This window comes from Garra rufa, chromosome 11 (genome assembly GCF_049309525.1).
Source record: "Garra rufa chromosome 11, GarRuf1.0, whole genome shotgun sequence".
NCBI classification, from domain to species: domain Eukaryota; kingdom Metazoa; phylum Chordata; class Actinopteri; order Cypriniformes; family Cyprinidae; genus Garra; species Garra rufa.
Window position 1 is genome coordinate 33,234,679 of NC_133371.1, and position 23,703 is coordinate 33,258,381.

A 23,703-nucleotide genomic window follows, 5' to 3' on the forward strand; every position below is an offset into this window, starting at 1 on the left:
TGAGTCCTCGCAAACCCACAAAACCAGCTCACTTCATCCTGAGGGTGTTCGTGGCGGCTTATTGGCCTACCACGCCCCTTGTGGTGGCTCGTCGGTATGGTTTCCTCGGTGGTGCACTCAGGTTGAGACCTCGAGGGGTCTCAAGCCTCTATTACCTCCATTCTTGGAGTGCGACCAATGGGAAGTATATCTGTCCAGTATGCGCACTGGGCACATACGGCCACAAAGAAAGCATGTGGCACGATCAGAGCTATCAGTAGATGGATCACGGATGCCATTCCTACTACCTTCAAGCCCTCTGGTCTCCCAGCTCCATGGGGAGCCAAGACTTACTCCTACTGAGGCTGTCTGCCTCTTAAAAGCTCTGACAGCAGGTGTCCCCCTCCAGGACATCTGCAATGCTGCGGGTTGGTCCTCGCCCCTGACATTCGTCAGGTACTATGAGCTTGACCTCAGAGCCGCTCCAGGCTCGGCTGTACTCTCGGCCTAGTGCGCTAGGCCTAGAGGGTTAGCCACCTCCCTAGCCAGGAGGAGACTTCTCAAGGCGCATTCTTTCTGCGGAAAGAAGAGAAGTCGTTTTCGCCACGACGCTCCTCGTGTGCCCGAGGGCCGAGGAGTGTCCCTGCATCCTCTAGTCCAGGACTAAGACTCTGCGTGTGCCTGAGGGCCGCGGAGTACCTCTCGCTCTGGCTGGAGACCAGACAGAGGTAGAACCCCATTCCCCGTGTGCCTGCGGGCCGGGGAGCACTCTTGAGGTCGAGTGCATTGTCCTCCTGGACCAAGGACTACCTACACCATCTGTCCGCCGAGTGCTAGACAGTGGTCATTCGGTCCCTCTTGTTCTGGCTAACTCCCAGACAAAGGACTAAGACTCTGCGTGTGCCCGAGGGCCGCGGAGTACCTCTCGTTCTGGCTGGCGACCAGACAGAGGAAGACTACCATTCCTCGTGTGCCCGAGGGCCGAGGACTCAGGGCCTTCTTGTCCGCGTAATGCTAGACAAGGGCTCTTTCTTTCCACCCTGGTTGAGCAGACACTCGCAGGGCTCGGAAATTATGGGGGCGTTGGTAGTCTCATTCCCCATAGCGTTCCTGACGCGGCTCGAGTTCCCGGAAGGGAACGTCTCGGGTTACGTATGTAACCTTAGTTCCCTGAGGGAACGAGACGCCGCGTCTCGGACCATAATTCCCGCACCCTGCGGCACTTGCTTCATATCTAAAAGAGCTGCCGCCGGCTTCAAACGCACGCGTTTTATACTTCCCGGTCGATGACGTCACCGCGCCTGTGACGTCACTCCCGTCATTTCATTGGTTGTTATACACAGTTCAGAGTGCGGCCCGCCAATGGCGTTCCCCATAGCGTTCCTGACGCGGCGTCTCGTTCCCTCAGGGAACTAAGGTTACATACGTAACCCGAGACGTTTTTATATGTGTTACGAACCCTGTCCGTGTCCTTCCGTCTGCTCACCACCGTGCATTTCATTGACTCTCACATCTCACTGACTGTTACACATCACCCTGGACTTCACTTTCCATGTGCCATTGCACGGCTTGCACTTTCACCCACATCCAATCAGGAATTGTATAAATACGAGGCCATTACATTCATTCACTGCCAAGTATTGCGTTAGCCTAGCTACCTTACAAAGCGTTTCCTTGTATCCTAGTCCAGTTTTGTCTTGTTTTTCCATGTTTTGTATTTCCTTGTCTGGTTACGCGACCCCCTGCCTGCTCTTTTGGATTACTCTCTTGTCTTGCCCCTTGGGATTACGTTCACTGCTGTTTTCGACCCCCGCCCATCTGGATTACTCTTGTATCTCGCCTCCGATATATCTGTACACTGTTTACGACCACGTCTGTTCTTAATATAAATAAAGCTTGCAAATGGATCCGACTGTCTCTCTACCCACTGTAACAATATGGCTATAGTAAAGGGATAGTTCACCCAAAAATCTAAATTCTGTCATTAATTACTCACCCACATGTCGTTCCAAACCCCTAAAACCTTTGTTTATCTTAAGAACACAAATTAAGATACTTTTGATGAAATCAGAGAGCTTTCTGACCCTGCATAGACAGCAATGTAAATGCGTGTCGCAGACTGACACGGAAGAGAAGAAATTGTTGAATAAAGTCTATATTTCTGTTTTCTTTGCGCACAAAATTATTCTCACAGCTTCATAAAATTAAGGCTGAACCACTGATGTCACATATACTATTTTAACGATGTCCTTACTACCTTTTCAGGGCCTGAATGTTTTGGTTGCGTTGCTGTCTATGCAGCGTCAGAAAGGTTATATGCAAAATATTTTAATTTCTGTTCAGAAGATGAACAAAGGTCTTACGGGTTTGGAATGACATGAAGGTGTGTAATTAATGACAGAATTTTTTATTTATTTATTATAAATATACTTCATTTGCAGGAATAGTTTACCCAAACTAGTCATTAATAAAACTTAAAGGAGATAATTTACAGATAATTTCTCTTTATCTTTCTATAAAGATAAATCTTTCTTCTTTTTTCTCTATCTTTCTTCAGTTGTAAAAAAAAAAAAAAAAAAAGATTTCTGAGGAAAACATTTCAGGATTTCTCTCCATATAGTGGACTTCTATGGTGCCCGCGAGTTTGCACTTCCAAAATGCAGTCTAAATGCAGCTTCAAAGGGTTCTAAATGATTCCAGCCGAGGAAGAAGGGTCTTAAAGAAAGAGCCCTTTAAAGCCCTTTAAAGCTGCATTTAAACTGCATTTTGGAAGTTCAAACTTGGGGGCACCATAGAAGTCCACTATATGAAGAGAAATCCTCAAATGTTTTCCTCAAAAAACATAATTTCTTTATGACTAAAGAAAGAAAGACCTGAATATCTTGGATGACAAGAGGGTGAGTGAACTTCTTCTTTAAATTTTTAGAAATCGACTGATTCATGATTGATTTATTAATTAATTCACACATTTATTTCTTGAAGAAATAATTTTTATTCTTTGAGGACCAAAAGGCTTGGAATACAATGGAAATGTAAAAATTAATCATGCGATCTCTCTCATTTGCTCAGTCCTAATGCAGTTCTATTCAGTTCTACCAGAAAGACTCGGGAGAATTTATACTATACCGATTACATTTATGTAGAAGCTCAGCAAGCAATCCGGTTCTTTGGCGTAGGCCCCGTTCGTAACTCGCATTCCGAGGGTACGGAAACAGCGAGTCCCGCCTGAAGACGAAGGCGGGGGCGCCGCTAACCCCCCCGCGGAGTCAGGAAAGGGGCCAACTGGTGATGGTGAGGATTGAGGAAGACAATCTGAGGTCTTCGTGAAGAAGGGGATAGCCTGATTGATGGATGTGGTAATAGAGGGATGACCCAGCTTGGTAGAATAGAGGAGTTGGAGGAGAGATTCCATCTTGGTGGAGGTGGGGAGGATGGAGGTGCTGGAGCAACAGCATCTGCGAACTCAGACATGGTAAGCGCTACCCCTTAAAGCTACAGTAATGATATGATTGGAAGATGAGGAGGTAATTAGTGACGCGAACGATTGAGTCTTCCTGCCAGAACTTGCGCTAGTAGCTTCATTTCTACCAGAAAGACTCGGGAGAATTTATACTATACCGATTACATTTATGTAGAAGCTCAGCAAGCAATCCGGTTCTTTGGCGTAGGCCCCGTTCGTAACTCGCATTCCGAGGGTACGGAAACAGCGAGTCCCGCCTGAAGACGAAGGCGGGGGCGCCGCTAACCCCCAAAGATAGGTGGACTTAAGGATCCACCAGAACGGGGCCCACCCCCAAAGGACGGTTTTAAAATTACCTTACGGTCGTGAATCCTGGGGTTCCTGGCTTAGATGGAGAAAGAAAAAGAAACAAATTAGATTTAGATGAGTGCCATTCGTGGTTAACTTAATGAACCACTAGCTGTTTTTTTTTTTTTTTTTTTTTTTTTTTTGTGAAAATGAACATATGCTCCTGGTATCGTTGATTGCGACGTGAACAGGGCCATCCTTTGATAGAACACGTGGCCCACCGGCCGTCTTTGATAGAACGCATGGGCCACAGGCCATCTTTTGATAGAACGCTTGGACCACAGGCCATCTTTTGATAGAACACATGGGCCACAGGCCATCTTTTGATAGAACGCATGGGCCACAGGCCATCTTTTGATAGAACGCATGGGCCACAGGCCATCTTTTGATAGAACACATGGGCCACAGGCCATCTTTTGATAGAACACATGGGCCACAGGCCATCTTTTGATAGAATGCATGGGCCACAGGCCATCTTTTGATAGAACACATGGGCCACAGGCCATCTTTTGATAGAACGCATGGGCCGCAGGCCATCTTTTGATAGAACGCATGGGCCACAGGCCATCTTTTGATAGAACACATGGGCCACAGGCCATCTTTTGATAGAACACATGGGCCACAGGCCATCTTTTGATAGAACGCATGGGCCACAGGCCATCTTTTGATAGAACGCATGGGCCACAGGCCATCTTTTGATAGAACGCATGGGCCACAGGCCATCTTTTGATAGAATGCATGGGCCACAGGCCATCTTTTGATAGAACGCTTGGACCACAGGCCATCTTTTGATAGAACACATGGGCCACGGGCCATCTTTTGATAGAACGCATGATTGAATACACAGCCCTCTTTTGATAGAACGCATGATTGAATACACAGGCCCTCTTTTGGTAGAACGCATGAATAAATACACAGGCCGTCTTTGGGTAGAACGCATGATTGAATACACAGGCCCTCTTTTGGTAGAACGCATGAATAAATACACAGGCCATCTTTGGATAGAACGCATGATTGAATACACAGGCCATCTTTTGGTAGAACGCATGAATAAATACACAGGCCGTCTTTGGGTAGAACGCATGATTGAATACGCAGGCCGTGTTTTGGTAGAACGCATGAATAAATACACAGGCCATCTTTGGATAGAACGCATGATTGAATACACAGGCCATCTTTTGGTAGAACGCATGAATAAATGCACAGGCCATCTTCTGATAGAACGCATGGGCCACGGGCCGTCTTGATAGCTTTGGTATTTATAATTACGATAAGCTGCAGCCACTTGAACCTATAGCGTGTACAGCTGTTTGACAGACGTATAACCCGCAGGCCATCTTGCTTTAGTAGCTAGCCATGCAATTCGCGAAAGTGCCAACCGTTTGGCAACACACCACCACCAGTAGAAAAAAAATAGGATTTACCTAGATCGAGGCTGGAGAGCTTGCTGGGCTTCGAGGATGGAGGTACGGGAGCGATGGCATCGGTGAGCACCGCGGGTTCGTGTCGGCGCTCGGCCGCTCGGCTCTCTCCGGCTCGGGTTGGCGCGTGTAGCGCGAGCGCGCTGGCGATCAGAGCCTCATGCCGCCGCTTGAGCAGCTCGAGCTCACAGATTCGCCAGACTGGGCTCTAGCCGCTGCTTCTGTCTACCGCCGCCGCGAGACGACGGTACATTGTTACGACTCCTGCACCGCAAACACATCCGCAGAGGAGGAGAACCGCACGGTTCACGTTAAACTATGCCGACAGTCGTTTTTTATGAAGTAACCATGGTATCCGTGATAAATCCTGTCAGTTTGAGAGAGTTAACAGCTCCGCTCCTTGCAACTGCGGCTGGAATCCAGTTTCACGGCTGTGTGCTGGAGCAACAGCATCTGCGAACTCAGACATGGTAAGCGCTACCCCTTAAAGCTACAGTAATGATATGATTGGAAGATGAGGAGGTAATTAGTGACGCGAACGATTGAGTCTTCCTGCCAGAACTTGCGCTAGTAGCTTCATTTCTTGCATGTTTGGCTCTCTTATTGTTACAATTAAGGAAACTGGCATTTGTAAACCATTATAGAATTTGCTTTGTATTCAGCATCAATCCAGCTCCTCACACAGCTTCCAACCTGAAGCTAAGCCACCTGTACAGCTGGTGCCTGCTGCAGCCTGGACTGTGCCCAAATCCAAGCGGGGTGCTGGATTTATTCATACATCAAAACAGAGAGACATTCGGCAGATCCTCACAGTAACGCACCACCATGGCTTCTGTGCACGAGAGTCGCTAAAAATAGGCTGCCACCAAGACTTGGGATGGGGATATAAACAAATATATTCTTTTATCTCACCGAAAGGTTTAAGTATGAAACTTCATGCAACACAGAGAGATGTCAGATGCTTTAGAGGAAAGTTTGAGACCGGGTGTGAGGAAAGAAATCCTTCTTTGTGGTATTATCAAGTTGTAGACAACAAGTGTCCATGGTGTGTTTACATATTGTCAGTTACGCAAAAACTGAAATCCTACCTCAGCTCTCCCAGCCTGCTGCGAAGGAACAAACAAGAATTATTTTGACTAAGCAGGGTTTAGTGAAAACTATGACTTGATATTTCTTGTCTACTTGAAAGAAAAGGGGAAATGTGCATGTGGGTGGCTCTGTGTGTGTGTTTTGTGTCTGACAGTGTCAGCAATAGTTGAACAATGTTTTTCATGTGTTTTAGTAAAGATTCTGCGGTTACAAGCTTGCGAACCCTCCAGAGAACATCTTATGCCCTAAGAATGTGTTGATGAGCAAAACCGATGTCAGGAGGTGCCATTTCAGCAGGCACATACAAACGCTGGCATACGCACAGACATTTACCAGCAGTCAGACTATTGAGAACTGAAAATGTGCTGTGTTAGTGCTACATAATAAAAGTATGCTGCTGACATACTGTTAAAAAGATCCATGGTTTTTTGTATATCAGCTATTTAGGTTTTGTTAATTAACAAACTGTTATTTTTTAACACATTAGCTTTTCTTTAACACATGTTGTTCATTTTCAAAGCAAGCAGATTGTACTTTAGTTCACTAGGTTAGGTAAAAACAGTTTGCTTTGTAATGGAAAACATGATGAAATATTCAGAGTTTGGATTCAATTACTTAGTAGCAAGTTAGCTATATTCATAAGCAGAGCTGTAAAATGTCATTATTAGTCAGTTTAAATTAAGTATATTTATTACTTTTCAATGAGCAGAAAATCAGTTTTCTATAGAACTGTTTGCAGTATTAAAAGTATTTTTATCATTGTGGTAATGTATTTTTATGCATAATGTATTTATACATAATATATTTATATATTTTAATTATCATACACTACCAGTCAAAAGTTTTAAAATTTGATTTTATTTATTTGATCCAAAATATTAAATATGAAATATTTTTTACTATTTTAAATAACTGCTTTCTATTTGAATATATTTTAAAATGTAACTGATTCCTTTGACCAAAGCTAAATTTTCATCAGCCATTACTCCAGGCTTTTCGGATGATCCTTCAGAAATCATTCTAATATACTGTTTTGCTGGTAAAGAAACATTTTTTTTATTATTATTTTTATCAATATTTAAAACAATTGATCACATTTTTTTCAGGATTCTCTGATGAATATAAAGATTCAAAGATCAGCATTTATCTGAAATAAAAGCTTCAAAAGCTTGGAGTCAATATATAATATATTCTTTTTTAGGGAAAGAAATTATAGAAATTAATACTTTTATTTAGCAAGGTTGCTTTAAATTAATCAAAAGTGATGATAAAGACATTTATGACATTACAAAATATTTCTATTTTAGATAAAAGCTGTTCTTTTGAACGTCTGAACTGAAAATTCTACTCAGCTGTTTTCAACATAATAATAATAAATGTTTTTTGAGCAGCAAATATTATTTCGGAAGGATCTTGTGACTGGAGTAATGACACCAAAAATTCACCTTTGAAATCACAGGAATAAATTACATTTTAAAATATATTCAAATAAAAAAAAGTTATTTTAAATCATAAAAACATCTCAGACTTTGGATCAAACCAATACAGGCTTGGTAAGTAGAAGAGACTTATTTAAAAAAAAAAAAAAAAAAAAAGCATTAAAATCTTTTGACAGGTAGTGTACAATATATTATTATATAAAATATATGTTATTATAGAAATTATTATTGTTATTATAAATTGCACAGTAGAAGAAAACACACTAGATTAATTTGACCTTAAAAAATTAGCATATGTGATCATAAGTGGTTGATAAGCTGTATAGAATCAAAATTATAGCTTTAAATTGCATTTCCTTCTGATCATTTACAACTGCTAGTAATTAATGGCATTGTTTAGTCAGTACCCTGGGCAGTTGCAAATGATTAATCAATGCTTTCATATGAGCATAGTTAATTACATTAGTCATAAATCATAACCTTTTATAGTCTACCACCAAGTTTTTTTTTCTCTCAAGGGTTTTGTTTGCACATTTTCCACAGAGATCTATGATTCTTCACATAATTGTATTTTATTTATTTATTTATTTTATATTGTAAATAAGCCAAAGGCAAATTTTAATAAACAAGGCTGCCATGCAACACAAATTGATTAACACAAAGAAATTCATTTAATTAACAAAAGTTCATTCACAGGACTGAGGCCCGACAGTGTTCATCTAGAGGCGGTGTTTCTTATCGTCTGAAGCCGGTACTCTTTTTCTGCTTTTCAGCCCTTTTGTTGAGGAGAAAAATCTATTTAAGTGGCTGAAGCTCTGACACAAAGCAAGAGCAGAAAGCTGTAGAATCTGCTGGCTTAATTGATTATTTGCGCAGAGCTGTATATCAGCGAGGTGCAGCATACCCTTGGGAAATAATGTAAAACAGATAACAAGATCAAATGTGGAAGAATTGCTTTCTACTGCCAGCTTTATTAATCTGTTTCTCTCTTAGTCAAAATGGCTTTTTTCCCCCCTCTCCTCTATGCAGGTTTTCGCATTAAGGCAAGGTACGCCTCTGCGTCCCAAGTAGCATAAAAGCTACAGCTGAGGGAGGTTTTATGAAGCTGTTTTGATTCGAAAGAATATGGGTGGCTCATGATTTCAACATTAGCTTGGCATTCGAGCTGCGAGCGTCTGCGTGTGTGGCGGGGAAATCGAAAGGGTTTAGCTCTGTTCTGCCTTGCTTTTTAAGAATTAGAATTGGAATTATTCAGTGACAAGATGTAAGGAAATTTGCGGACTCAAACGTGTTTGTGTTTTGGCCTTGTAGAAAATACACAAGACGCTTTCATTGCTCCATGAAACAGCCACAATACCCTCATGTACATGGCCTTGTAGGTTCACTCTTTATACTCTTTAGAGATTCTTCGAGTGTTTGTGTTGAATCCAAATCAAACCATGTGTTCTCTAATTCCACATTCTCTCATAGTGCATTTACATAATAAAAATTGCATAGCAGTCTCACAATCTACTAGACATCCGTCCTCAAACATCTCTCTAAGCCATTTCCAACTCTGTAAACTGATTTGTTTTTCTTATTCATGGGGTCTTGCGGCACATCAGACATGACTGTAATTGCCTTCCTCTCACCAGGGAGCTTCTTGTTTCTCATTCTGAAGTTTATTCTCTATTTCGTGTCACCAAGGCAAAGAGAGAGACGGCACCCTGGGAGAAATGACACTCCCTCCATCACCAAGAGGCGAGTGAAAAGATAAGAACGGTAGATAAATATCTGCAAATGCGCAGCTCCAAATGATGCTCGCACAATGCTCCCGCTTTAAAATGAATGGGTGTTTATAAGTACACTTCCTATGAGTTTGGTAAAACTGTGGCAGTTGGCATTAGCGAACGCACCGTAATGCACAAACAAGCTGATGTTAGTCAGAGGGGCCATCTGGATTGCTTGTGTTTTTATGAAATCAACTCTTTGGATTACTCCTCTCGTTCTCTAATTGAGCTGCTTCGTTTAGCACGGCGGCACGGCTCTAAATGGCCAGTTTATATTGACTGCTAAAAGGGCTGCTCGCCCCGGGAGGTGATGATCTACAGAGCGGCAGGAAGTGGGAATGAACCTCAGGTTATTTACGTCAGCACTCCCTCAAAAGCACGATCCTTGGCAGCTCTACGCGGCTCTGCTTCTGCCTGTAATTTCAACTCTTCCAGAATCGGCCCTTGTCAGGTGTAATTACGCAACAGATGAAGGTACCAGCCTGGTGGTTTTCCCTTTTACAAATGAAATCTGCGGCTTTAGTCTGGGAAAGAAATGCAGTCATTATTAAATCTTTGTTTTTCTACCATTTTTTGAGGGGTTTTAGGTTTCAGGGCTCAGAATTGATTTTTTTGTGTATGTCAACAAGCGCCGCTCTCTGCATCCATGAAAGGAGGAGGGATAATGTCAGCTCAGCTTAATACATTTCTAATGGATGTTTTATTTTCAGCCTGAGGGTGCGTCTGAAGTGTTTGGACACTTGGAGATTTGCGGGGGTGGAAGAATACCTGGGAAAATGCAGCCAGTTATGCAACAAGATATTTGGAAACATTTATAATGCCATTTTAACTTTCTGTCTGCTTAGTTCAAGAAAACATTTTCATTGAATTTTCTTTCTTGCTTTTTATGTGAGCTCACTTTTCTATTCCTATAAATGGTTGTGCAAGGTATGCATTGTTAATGCTTTACTATAGGTTAGGGGTGATATTTTTATCAGTTGTTTATTATTCATGCAACAATACCTATTACTGTTATAGTTTTCATAAAAAAACATTGCTACACTCCAAAAAACGCTGGGTTAAAGACAACACAACTTGGGTTGGCAACCCAGTACTGGGTAAATATTGAACAGAACACATGCTGTTTTTTAAATGTTTTTACCCAACATGCTGGGTTGTTTTAAATCAACTATTGTTTAAAAATTAAAAATTTAATTGCTGATATAAAATGGGCTGGAAATTAAAAATCACACACAGAATTATAGAGGCAACAGCAATAATCAAAAGATGAACAGTTAATATTAAGCAAGAACACCCATGGACAAAATATAAGACAAATTGAATTTATTTGCATGAAAACAGCATAGTTTACAATATTACAAACTTGGAACATTTAAAATTAGCATTTCAATTTAATCGTATTCAACCGTTTTCAGTAATCACTTTTCACCAAAATTGCACTAATTCTTGTGCTGGTGTTTCGGAGAAATCTGAGCCGGTCATGGGCTGGGAATATGAACCTCAGACCACTGCCTCACATTTTACTCGTAGCTGAAAAATGTTGTGACTGACTCCATAACCTGCCCATTAAAAAACAGTACTAAGGTTAAAGAACATTTTTTAACATCAAATTAAATTAAATTCAGCATTATAACAAAAAATGTATAAAATCAATTTGTTATGCAAGGTAAAAGGCGTTTCCATCGTTCAAAACGACCGTTGCTTACGCAGCTGACAGACATCTTGTCCTTTTATGTTCATTTACAGCACAGAAAAGACTTTATAAATGAAATAAAAAGTATACAAACCTTTATTTTTCTGTGAACCTCACTCTTTTGTAACGTTAGAGGAAGCTAAAAACTCGTGCTGAGTCTTTTCGTATTCATCATCCTTTTCTATCAAAATGCTTGCTACTGATGCAAAAAAAGGAAACCTGAACCTGGTCCAATTTTTTTATGACGGACGGAAAAAAGTTCGGATCAGGTTTGATTTTCTGTGTTTTTGCATCGGTAGCAAGCATTTTGATAGGAAAGGATGACAAATACAAAAAACGCATACAAAGATTTTGGACTCAGTGTGCAATGACCTTGAGCCTGGATTTTTTGTATGTATTTTTTCAATTTTATTTTCATATTCATCATCCTTTCCTATCAAAATGCTTGCTATGGATTCGAAAATGCAGAAAATCGAATGATCCAAATTTGATCTGAATTTTTTTATGTTGGACGAAAGTTTCGGAGGCAGTGTGCAATGACCTTCAGTGTACAATGACCTTAACTCAGCAGCTGGGTTGTTTCGTCAGAGGCTCATACCAGCGGTTGGGTAAAAAACAATAACCCAATATTTAATAACCCAATAAAAAATGACCCAGCAGCTTAGTTACACGAAAAACTACCCAGTGCCTGGGTAAAAAATATTAAAAATAAACCAATAAAATGACCCAGCAAACTGAACCCAGCATTTGGGTAAAAAAATAACCCATCTTTTTTTAGAGTGCAGAAAAACTACCCAGCACCTGAGTAAAAATATTAAAAACAACCCAATAAAATGACCCAGCAGGTTGAACCCAGCATTTGGGTTAAAAAAAATTATAGTATTTTTTATTTTTGAGTGATAAGATAACTTTGTCTAGTGCTTTTATGAATGTTTTTAGCATGACTATACTGAATGAAATAGCTTAAACTTCTTTATGGTTAGTGTTTGCATGTTTCTTTTCATTGTGTAACCTATTTGTTCTACAGATTTTTGTACTAGTGTTAAATGCTGCTGTTTTTGATAGCGTTGATAACGTTTCTGACAGATAATATCATGATGTTTTTTGTGTTTGCCTTACCGAATGTGGTATCCTGTCAGCAATAATCTGTCCACAGGCTTTCGATTACTGCAGTGTTGCCAGATATTGCTATAAAATCAAATAAAACCCGAAAATAAATTCAAAATAAACTGAAATTAGTTCACATTTTGTATATAAGACACCTCTAACCCTGCAACTTCTCCCTTTTTTTAACTTTCTAAAGTGTCAAATTAAGTGGAAAAGACAAAGATGCTTATAATAGCTGGATCTGGCAACATGATGGAGACTGCATCTTGCAGCGATCATTTTCACACCACAGATGCTAAACATTCTTGCAAACTCATATGAGGAGTTTTATACAGCCGATTAGTCATTCGGAGAACAAATGTTATTTTTGAACATGAAAATTTACCTTAGGTACAGACCTCGGTGACCTCATAGCTGGCTACAGCCATGGTTTAGTCCCAACATTATTCAAAATACCTTCATTTGTGTTCTGCAGAAGAGAAAAAAGACATGAGGGTGAGTAAATGATGAAATCTTTTACTTTTTTTGGTCAACTATTTTTTTTATTCACATGTAGCTACTCTCAGTTCATTAACTTTTGGAGGCTATTAGTTATTGACTCAGCCTCACTGTGAAAAACTTTTATTAAAATCAGACATTTTTTATATGATCATACCAAGTCTGTTTGCAAGGTGAAGTATTAAAATTAGGTGCCATGTGATGTTATGCAAAACCATCAGTGGTCTGTCAGGGGTCTGCTCAGGTTTTCCTCACTTTGCCGCCAGTGGAGGATGAAGCAGGTTTTCAAGCTGAATTATTCCAGCATTGCTATTACGCTGCATTAACATTACATGAATCCATCCACCTGCATGTATCAAAATGCAAAATGGTTTGAACTGGAAAATTTAAAAGCCAGCCACTTGTGTAATTAAATGCTAAAGAAAATGAAATATGCACTACAACTGTCGGTTAGGCAACATGATTTTTCTGCCACCTACAATCTATTGTTTTACAATCAATTGGTTTAAGAAGGGTTAAAATGTTTTATGAATGATAATAAATGCATTTTATATATATATAGTGGAACTGACATTTGCAGTCAACGGTAGTTATGGTATTTTTACAACAAATGCCAAGAATGCAGTTTGTCATTGTGTACAAATGCATAGCATTTTCTTGTCTTGATTAAAAGTTTCTTCAACAAGAATGTCATTAGCCTATGAAATATGTTTTAAAAAGTAACAAAAAAAAATCTTATTATTAAGTACAAGTAAAAGTAAAAGCTCACAGAATATCAGTTTGACAATCCCCAGTTGAACCAGGTTGGCGGTGGGTAGAATCGATACGCATCTGGTCATGGAATCGGCTGTAAAGTTATTTTGTATTCCATTAGCGGTCCAAGGTGCTTAGCAGAAGCCATCAAAAAGGCTGATACACGCAAGCCCTCCAAAACACTTGCGTCCTTCTTTCTATTCTTGGATTACTCTGTGTAATTTGAGGTCAGAAATAAAAGAACGCCTGGGGCCTGTTTTATGCACATAGCTGAAATGTTTTTTCTTCTTTCTCAAAGACAGTCTCCAACTATGTATCATCAGAAGAAGATAGCCGAAATTGAAATGCCATTTTGCAGTCTAGCTTTTAAGAACCATACATTGTACTTGACGCACAGACCTCAAAAAGGGCAAAGCAAAAGACTTAAAGGAGTACATACTTTGCTTATGCCTGCCGAGCAGGGTTGGGATATTAACCTCACAGCATGATCTTCAGCTGAAGTTTGTATTATACCTACATCATTGTCGGGTTAATTACTGGGCTTAAAGGCACACAAGCCTTCTGCTTATTTTTAGTGTGACCTTATAGTGAATGTTCTGTCTTATATAAAAAAAGAAGTGCTTCTGTGATTGCTGCACAGCCAGAAATTGGTGGCAGTTTCTCCTGAAAAATAAAGACATGATCATTTTAGTGAGCTGTACGTAATTTTTACTGTTGGGTTTTCACATCTGAAATATTTTTTTTTTAAAAGCCAGAAAACTATACTTCTGAAATATACTTTGATCAGGGTTATGCAAAATTCAGAAATGAACATTTGTCTCACATTGAGTTTGACTGTGAATTTGAATTGGCTACACACCACAGGAAGTTGAATGACAATAAAATCAAAGAAATTCAAAACAGCATTCTGAGAAATGCCTGGTCCACAAAAAAAATATTAAATATAATAAGCTGTCTATCAAACATCAAATCTCTGTCTGTGTTCAAGGCTTTAAAAAATATTTCAAAACTTTCAGTTTTCAAGCTATGTATTTTGTTTATGACTTTACTTTTCTATTTTAAAAAATACAGTTCCCCTTCGGGAACGTCGAGCTGCGTCGGAACGCTTTGGGAACACCCCCAGCGTGACCACGCTCTGATCACGTGTATAATCCGTCCAATAGGAAAAGCGCGTGCGACGTCACGGACGGGGTGACGTCAGGAACCAGGAAGCTATAAAGCACGTGCGGTGAATGCAGCCGGCAGCTTCTGTCCCTCAGTGCTGTTTTTCAGAGCCAGTTTGCTCTACTTTTATTTGAGCACTGAGTTATCATAGGAAAGCAAAATAAGAAAGTTAAAATGGGCGAAAACAAGCAGTTTAAGCAGTGTGTTCCTCCCTGCCCAAGATACATCACGGCAGAGGACACACACTCGCTTTGTGTTGTTTGTTTGGGAGCGAGGCATGCCCAGTCAGCCTTTGAGGAGGCTGACTGTGTGCATTGTTTGCGGCTTCCTCTCCGCACGCTTCGCTCCCGGAGGGATCTTTTCGAGGAAGGAGCCCTCACCAGCGTTCCCCGCGGATCAGGTCCCGCTTCTGCTGAGGCAGAATGGCGCTTGCATTCGTGGGGATCGCAGATGGATCTGCTAGTGAGTGTGGAGACGGGCGAGCCCCTTTCTCCAGCCTCCTCTGGCATATCCTTGCCCCTTTCTGGTCTGGAAGCCCGTTCTGAGGTTTCTTCCTTTCAGGAGGGGCACTCGTCCCTCCCTCTTTCTTCCTCTGAGGAGGAGGAAACGGAAGCGGTCGAGGAGGCTGGTCCCCCGCCCACCCAGCCCGTTGAGTACGAGGAGTTAGTGGAGGTGGTCACTCGTGCCATTGCCAAACTCAACATCAGTTGGCCGGACGTTGTGACTGGGGAGCAGAAAGCGGCGACAAAGCTTGATGAACGCTTTCTGCGTCCCAAAGTTACATCTCCACGCCGAGGCCTGCCGTTCTTTCCCGATCTCCACACCGAGGTGTCGAGATCGTGGACCAAACCATTCTCGGCACATGTTCACTCCCCTTCCGCCGCCATCTATTGTAATGTGGTCGGGGCTCGTGAACACGGTTATGGGGCGTTATGGGCGAACCTCAGCAGGCTCTGATTATGGAACAAGAGGTAGAAACTCTTTTGAGGAAGGAGGCCATCGAGGTGGTCCCTCCTCATCTTATGGAGTGCGGGTTTTACAGCCGCTACTTCATAGTTCCCAAGAAGGATGGAGGACTGCGTCCTATTCTAGATCTCAGACTGCTCAATCGTGCAGTACTGAGACTTCAGTTCAAAATGCTTACTGTCAAGCAGGTTGTGTCTCAAATCAAGTCCGAGGACTGGTTTGTGACCATAGATCTCAAGGACGCCTATTTTCATGTCTCCATCCTTCCACAACACAGGAAGTTTCTCAAGTTCGCTTTTGGGGGCAAAGCTTACCAATACAGGGTCCTTCCCTTCGGTCTAGCACTCTCACCCCTAACTTTCACCAAGTGTGTGGATGCGGCGCTGGCTCCTCTGCGACTCCAGGGCATCCGCATACTGAACTACATAGACAACTGGCTTATACTGGCCCAGTCCAGAGAAATGGCAGTTCGACATCGAGATGTCATTCTTGCCCACATGAAAGTTCTGGGGTTAAGACTGAATTCCAAGAAAAGTGTTCTTTCTCCAGCTCAGAGAACCACTTATCTAGGAGTAGTTTGGGATTCGACCACGATGCGGGCTCATATGACTCCCGCTCGTATAGAGTCGATTTTCAACGCAGTCGAGAGAGTCAAGATAGGCCGATCACTCACTGTAAAGCAGTTTCAAGTTCTGCTAGGTCTCATGGCAGCTGCGTCCAACGTGATTCCTTTTGGCCTGCTGTACATGAGACCTTTACAGTGGTGGCTCAGGACCAAGGGGTTCTCCCCGAGGGGCAACCCACTACGTATGATCAAGGTCATGCGTCGCTGCCTTCGTGCCTTAGACATGTGGAAGAAACCTTGGTTCCTGTCTCAAGGTCCGATGTTGGGGGCGACTTGTCGTCGTGTCACACTTATGACGGACGCCTCCCTCATCGGCTGGGGAGCGGTCATGAGTGGCCGCTCAGCCCAGGGTCTGTGGAGTGGATGCCATCTGACGTGGCACATCAATCGCCTGGAAATGCTGGCCGTGTTTCTAGCTTTGAAACACTTCCTCCCAGACCTAAAAGATCACCATGTGCTGGTTCACACCGACAACACAGCGGTGGTCGCCTATATCAACCACCAAGGAGATCTGCGGTCGTGCCCCTTGAACAAGCTGGCACACCAGATCCTTGTGTGGTCCCAGAGAAAACTCCTCTCATTAAGAGCAGTTTACATACCTGGACATCTCAATGTGGGAGCAGACGTCCTGTCGAGGCAGGGGCTGAGGCCCGGGGAATGGAGACTCCACCCCGAGGTGGTGGAAGTCATATGGAGCAAATTTGGCAAGGCCCAAGTAGATCTCTTTGCGAGCCAGGAGACCATGCATTGTCCCCTCTGGTTCTCCCTCAGTCATCCGGCCCATTGGGACTGGATGCTATGGTACAGACGTGGCCGAGGCTTTGTCTGTACGCCTTTCCCCCGATCGCTCTGCTCCTGGGAGTTCTGGAGAGAGTGCGCCAGGACGGAATTCGCTTACTGCTAGTGGCTCCGTGCTGGCCAGGTCGAGTGTGGTTCTCAGACCTGATTTATCTCCTAGACGGCCCTCCATGGGAAATTCCCATCAGGAGAGATCTCCTCTCACAGGCAGGAGGTGCGATCTTGCACCCCTGCCCGGAGTTGTGGAAGTTACGGGTGTGGCCCCTGAGGGGGCACATCTCCTAGCTTCCGGTCTCTCAACCGAGGTTGTTGAGACCATCCTCCAATCCAGAGCTCCCTCTACGAGGAAACTGTACACCGGGAAGTGGAATACGTTTGTCCTTTGGTGCAATCAGCGCCAGATTGACCCAGTTCACTGCCCAGTAGGTTCAGTGCTGGACTTTTTGCAAGCCCGCCTTACGGCCGGTAATGCACACTCTACGCTGAAGGGCTACGTGGCGGCCATAGATGCCTTCCATGCTCCCTTCGGTGCTACCTCCCTCGGGAGACTTCCCCTGGTGTCACGTTTCCTCCGCGGTGCGCTGAGGCTGAGGCCCCTGGTGCGCTCTTGCGTCCCCACGTGGGACCTGGCCGATTGAGGAAATCTCGGACAGACTCTTGTCCTTTAAAACAGCCTTTCTCTTGGCTATCTCCTCTCTTAAGAGAGTCGGTGACCTACAGGCCCTTTCGGTGGCCCCTTCTTACTTAGACTTTGCCCCCGGGTTAGTCAAAGCTTTCTTGCACCCTAAATCGGGTTATGTACCCAAGGTGCCCTCAGTAGTACCACGGCCCGTAGTGCTCCAGGCCTTTTGTCCTCCTCCCTTTAAGGAACCGGGACAACAGAAGCTTAACTGTATGTGTCCAGTGCGAGCACTGGACACGTACGTCCACAGAGCTGCCCTGTGGAGGAAGACGGACCAATTATTTGTGTGTTTCGGTCCCCATAACAGAGGTCTTCCAGCTTCTAAGCAGTCATTAAGTCGGTGGATTTCGGATGCCATTACCATTTCCTATGAGTCCTCTGGTCTTCCCTCACCGATGGAAGCCAAGGCTCACTCGACCCGCAAAGTTGCGGCGTCTAAGGCTTTCCTAGCAGGGGTGTCCCTGCAGGATATTTGTAACGCTGCGGGATGGTCCACGCCACTTACATTCGTGAGGTTCTATGAGTTAGACCTTCCACATTCTCCAGGCTCTCATGCTCTCATTTCTGATGCTCCCACCTCTAGTGGGACTTCCTAATTCAGCGAGCGGGCTGAGGCCGCTCGTTTCTCTCGGGCTACTTTCGCTCTTTTATAAGACGGCTGAGGCCGCACTTTTCCTGCTTGAATAGCAGCATTTACCATGGGCTACTTTCGCCCTTTCACGAGTGGGCTGAGGCCGCTCGTTTCACTCGGGCTACTTTCGCCCTTTTATAAGACGGCTGAGGCCGCACTTTCCTGCTTGAATAGCAGCAATTACCATGGGCTACTTTCGCCCTTTTACGAGTGGGCTTCCTGGTTCCTGACGTCACCCCGTCCGTGACGTCGCACGCGCTTTTCCTATTGGACGGATTATACACGTGATCAGAGCGTGGTCACGCTGGGGCATTCCCAAAGCGTTCCGACGCAGCATCTCGTTCCCTCGAGGAACTAGGGTTTCATACAAAACCCGAGGCGTTTTTTATTTTAGTTAATTTTAATGTTACTTCTTTAAATTCAAATTTAAATTTCATCTCTGAATTTCAGTTAATTTTAATGTTCCTTCCTTAAACTTAAATTCTATCTTTCTGTCCTTCACCCTTATCATGTTTCTTACCTCAATTTAAATTCAATTCAAATTCAGGAATTTAATTGTAATTTCAAAAGCATTTTCAATTCAGTTCTGAATGTCAATTCGATTAAATTCACTGTTTTTAACCCAGTGATTGATTGATTGATTGATTTGTCTTTTTCTTTTGTCCTTTTTTTTGTTTTACTTTATATGAGATGGTTATGACTGTCAAACTCAAAAAAGCACAATAAAATTACTATATGTGACCACAAGGATCAATTTTTATAAATTAAAAAATAAATACATTATCTGAAAGCTTTCTATTATTGTATGGTTTGTTACACTGTTAAAATAAAATTTTAAGTTTAATCAACATGATATGTTAAGTTGTACTTCATGAAAACGTGGATATTTGAGTTGAGTAAACTTAAAATTTGAAGGCAGTGCGAATACTTTTTTGAGTAGGATACACTCTTAAAAATAAAGGTGCTTTAAAATGTTCTTCAAGCGATGCCATAGAAGAACAATTTTTGGTTCCACAAAGAACCATTCAGTCAAAGGTTCTTTGAAGAACCATTTCTTTCTTACCTTTTATAATCTGAAGAACCTTCTTTCGCCACAAAGAACAGAAAGGTTCTTCAGATGTTTAAGGTTCTTTATGGAACCATTTAGACGAAAATGGTTCTTCTATGGCATCGTGAAGCACCTTTATTTTTAAGAGTGTAGGACAATATTTGGCTAAGATAAAATCTGCAATCTGGAGGTGCAAAAATCTAAATATTGAGAATCAAAGATCAAAGATTATGTTTTGATATATTTACAGTAGAAAATGTACAAAATATATTTACTTAATATCTTAAAGTTTTTTGGCATGAAATAAATATCGATAATTTTGATCCATACAATGTATTTTTGGCTATTGCTATAAATATATTTGTGCTTCTTATGACTGGTTTTGTGGTCCAGGCAGGGTCATATATATAGTCCATGTTTCTGCTCTTCCCCTTTATGTGTCAGATTTAGCATATTAATGATACATCCTGATGTTTTTGTTTTCTATCAGATCACACCGTTACGTGTTTCCATCATGAGACTGGTGTTGAAGTACCTGGACAAGATGAGGTGTTTTCGAAAACGCTCCACCATTCCTTTTCTGGTGGCTCTCATTACCTTCCTGCTCTTCATAAACCTCTACATCGAGGACGGCTACGTACTGGTGAGTTTGTTTACCTGTTGAAATCCAGCAGGTAAATTACAGAGGTCAATTTATTTACAACATCAGTGGAGCAGATAACAAGACAATAGTGGGCTTCACAACAACTCGACTACTGTTGTTGCATGTGATTTAGCATTAATTATCTCTGTGCTGAAAAGTTATTTTGTTTATATGCTTTAATTACCAAATGTTGCGTGTAAGGCTGCCGGTGCCGTGTTGTGCATGTATAATTATCAGAGCTCACGCTGCAGCCTATTTAAAATTTCATGATGTAGAGGCAGTCCAAATGCAAGAGACACATTTATTATTCATGAGGCCAACTTTATGATCAAAACTTTGTGATCATAACATGTCGCGTGTGTTTGTCTGTTGAATTATTTAAAAGGTGTACCCATTTTGACTAAGTCACTTTTCCAAATAACCCCCATTTAATTGAAACACAAACACCGCCAGCAAAAATTTTGTAAAGTGTGAACAGTTCATGTGTGCAAAAGACACTGAAGTATAGCAATGATGCCATAATTTAATACAAGATAAGTTATTTAAAAAGTTGAGTAATATTGTGTGTCCAATTAATTATTCAAAGGCCATCATTTACATTTAATGAGATTATACAAGGGTGTGCAAGAATATTTCCAAATCTAAAAATAATGACCTGGAGTGCTTACACTTAAAGATGCAAAAGGAGTCTTAGCATTTCAAGAACATATAATCCTGTCTTCGAGCTTTAAGGCTCATTGAAATGTTGTGACAAATTTGACTTACTTTAGACTTGTGACAAACTTTAACAAACTTTGGATGTCATGTGTTTCAGGAGGAAGACAAACGCCAGTTACGAGAAACCTCAATGCATCCGTTGAACTCAGAGCGATATGTTCATTCCTTTAAGGATATCACCAATTTTTCTGGAACGATCAATGTGACTTATCGGTACCTCGCTGGAACACCTTTACCTCGAAAGAGTAAGATTAATTTTCTTTGTACACATGGTTTAAAAGCCTAAACAAATAAGTTGAAAAAATATGTACAATATGCAACACTGCACAACTGAATTAATTATTATCTAGCATTTCGAGTTGTGCATTTATTTATGTGTGTATTTATTTGTGTTCTTCTGTATATGTATGTATAGACACACACACACACACACACACACATAGATACATAAACACAAGAAGGCAACATGAATAAATAAATAAATACACAACTTGAAATGCTAGATCATACTGCATCAAGTCTCTTTAAAAAAGTTTTACTTAACTGTAAAAAAAAAAGTAAAAAAGTTCTAAACATCCAATCAGATCAATTTACTTGCTAAACAAAATTAATCCATTTATTAAATTAATAGTTTGATCTTGCTTTAAGCTTAATTTTAATAAGGTCTAGTGAGAAATATGTCTGAATAAGAAAAATAAATTGTGAACTTAATTTGATATATTTTATTTAAAAACTTTTTTTGTATTTAATTTAGCTTCAAAATTCCCCTATTATGCCATTTCTAAGATTCCTAATATTGTTTTGGGATTCTCCTACAATAAGTTTTCCTTGCATGCAAGGTCAAACAACGCTTTTGTTTTCTCAAAATATGCATTTAATATCACCTCATTATCCAGCGATTCTCAAGTGATTCTTTAAAGCAGCTCAAAGATTCAGTCACTCTAAATCCCTCCTTTCCGTGAGAGTAGTCTGCTCTGATTGGTCAGATGGCCCAGTCTGTTGTGATCAGTCTACTGCATACAGTCAGAAATTATACATTCATTGTCATAGTTACATATTTTAAAAGCTTGATAGAAAATATAAACATCTATGATCCCCTGCTGATTTTGTATGTTTGCCCACTGACAAAGAAATTAAAAGTCTATTATTTTAATGGTAGGTTTATTTGAACAATGAGAGACAGAATAACAACAAAAAAATCCAGAAAAACGCATTTCAAAAAAGTTATAAATTGATTTGCATTTTAATGAGTGAAACAAGGTCGGCGCTGATAGCCTTGTGGTTAGTGCACCGATATATAGCACAACTGTGCTCACGGCAACCCTTTGCCAATCCTGCTCCCCTCTCTCTGCCTATTGATTTGCTGTCATCTCTAAACTGCCCTGTCCATTAAAGGCAAAAGAGCAAAAAATATAACTTTAAAAAAATAAAAATAATAGTGAAATAAGTATTTGATCCCCTATCAATCAGCAAGATTTCTGGCTCCCAGGTGTCTTTTATACAGGTAACGAGCTGAGATTAGGAGCACTCTCTTAAAGGGACTGCTTCTAATCTCTGCTTGTTACCTTTTAAAAGACACCTGTCCACAGAAGCAATAAATCAATCCGATTCCAAACTTTCCACCATGGCCAAGACCAAAGAGCTGTCCCAGGACGTCAGGGACAAGATTGTAGACCTATACAAGGCTGGGATGGGCTACAAGACCATCACCAAGCAGCTTGGTGCGATTATTCGCAAATGGTGGAAACACAAAATAAATCTCAATCTCCATTAATCTGGGGCTCCATGCAGAGTTTTAATGATCATGAGAACTGTGAGGAATCAGCCCAGAACTACACAGGAGGATCTTGTCAATGATCTCAAGGCAGGTGGAACCATAGTCACCTAGAAAGTGTTGGTAACACACTACGCCGTGAAGTACTGAAATCCTGCAGAGGCCACAAGGTCCCCCTGCTCAAGAAAGCACATGTACAGGCCCGTCTGAAGTTTGCCAATGAACATCTGAATGATTCAGATTCAAAGAACTGGGTGAAAGTGTTGTGGTCAGATGAGACCAAAATCAAGCTCTTTGGCATCAACTCAACTCGCTGTGTTTAGGGGAGGAGGAATGCTGCCTATGACCCCAAGAACAACATCCCCACCTTCAAACATGGAGGTGGAAACATTATGCTTTGGGGGTGTTTTTCTGCTTAGGGGACAGGACAACTGCACAACATTAAAGGGACAATGGACGGGGCCATTGTACCATCAAATCTTCCCTCAGACAGAGCATTGAAAATGGATCGTGGATGAGTATTCCAGCATGACAATGACCCAAAACACACAGCCAAGGCAACAAAGGAGTGGCTCAGGAAGAAGCACATTAAGGTCCTGGAGTGGCCTAGCCAGTCTCCAGACCTTAATCCCATAGAAAATCTGTGGAGGGAGATGAAGGTTTGAATGGCCAAACATCAGCCTCAAAACCTTAATGACTTGGAGAGGATCTGCAAAGAGGAGTGGGACAATATCCCTCCTAAGATGTGTGCAAACCTGGTGGCAACAAGAAACGTCTGACCTCTGTGATTGCTAACAAGGGTTTTGCCACCAAGTTCTGAGACAAGTTTTGCGACTCATTAAAATGCAAATCATTTTAATGTTTTCAAATTTTCTATCAAGCTTTTAAAATACGTAACTATGACAATGAATGTATAATTTCTGACTGTATGCAGTAGACTGATCACACCTCACTGTAGTATTTATCAGTCTTTTAGATTGTGATTCAGTGGAGCCAGCTGATCCAAATAAACTGGGTACTGAGCCATCTTTCAAGAGTAATCGTTTTGTGAATCCCACATTGAACTCCCCAAGTTTAGAGATCCAGTCATCAGTAAAAA

General features: G+C 41.6%; 1 protein-coding gene across 1 annotated transcript in view; it reads left to right on the forward strand.

The window, feature by feature from the left end:
- The window catches only part of mgat4c (mgat4 family member C), a 176,806-nt gene that overhangs the window by 148,126 nt on the left and 4,977 nt on the right, over positions 1 to 23,703 (forward strand). Inside the window, exons 3-4 of the mRNA XM_073850568.1 lie at positions 19,961 to 20,113; positions 20,928 to 21,075. Coding sequence (XP_073706669.1) covers positions 19,985 to 20,113; positions 20,928 to 21,075 — 277 coding nt within the window. The 5' untranslated portion in view covers positions 19,961 to 19,984. The remainder of the gene's footprint in view (positions 1 to 19,960; positions 20,114 to 20,927; positions 21,076 to 23,703) is intronic.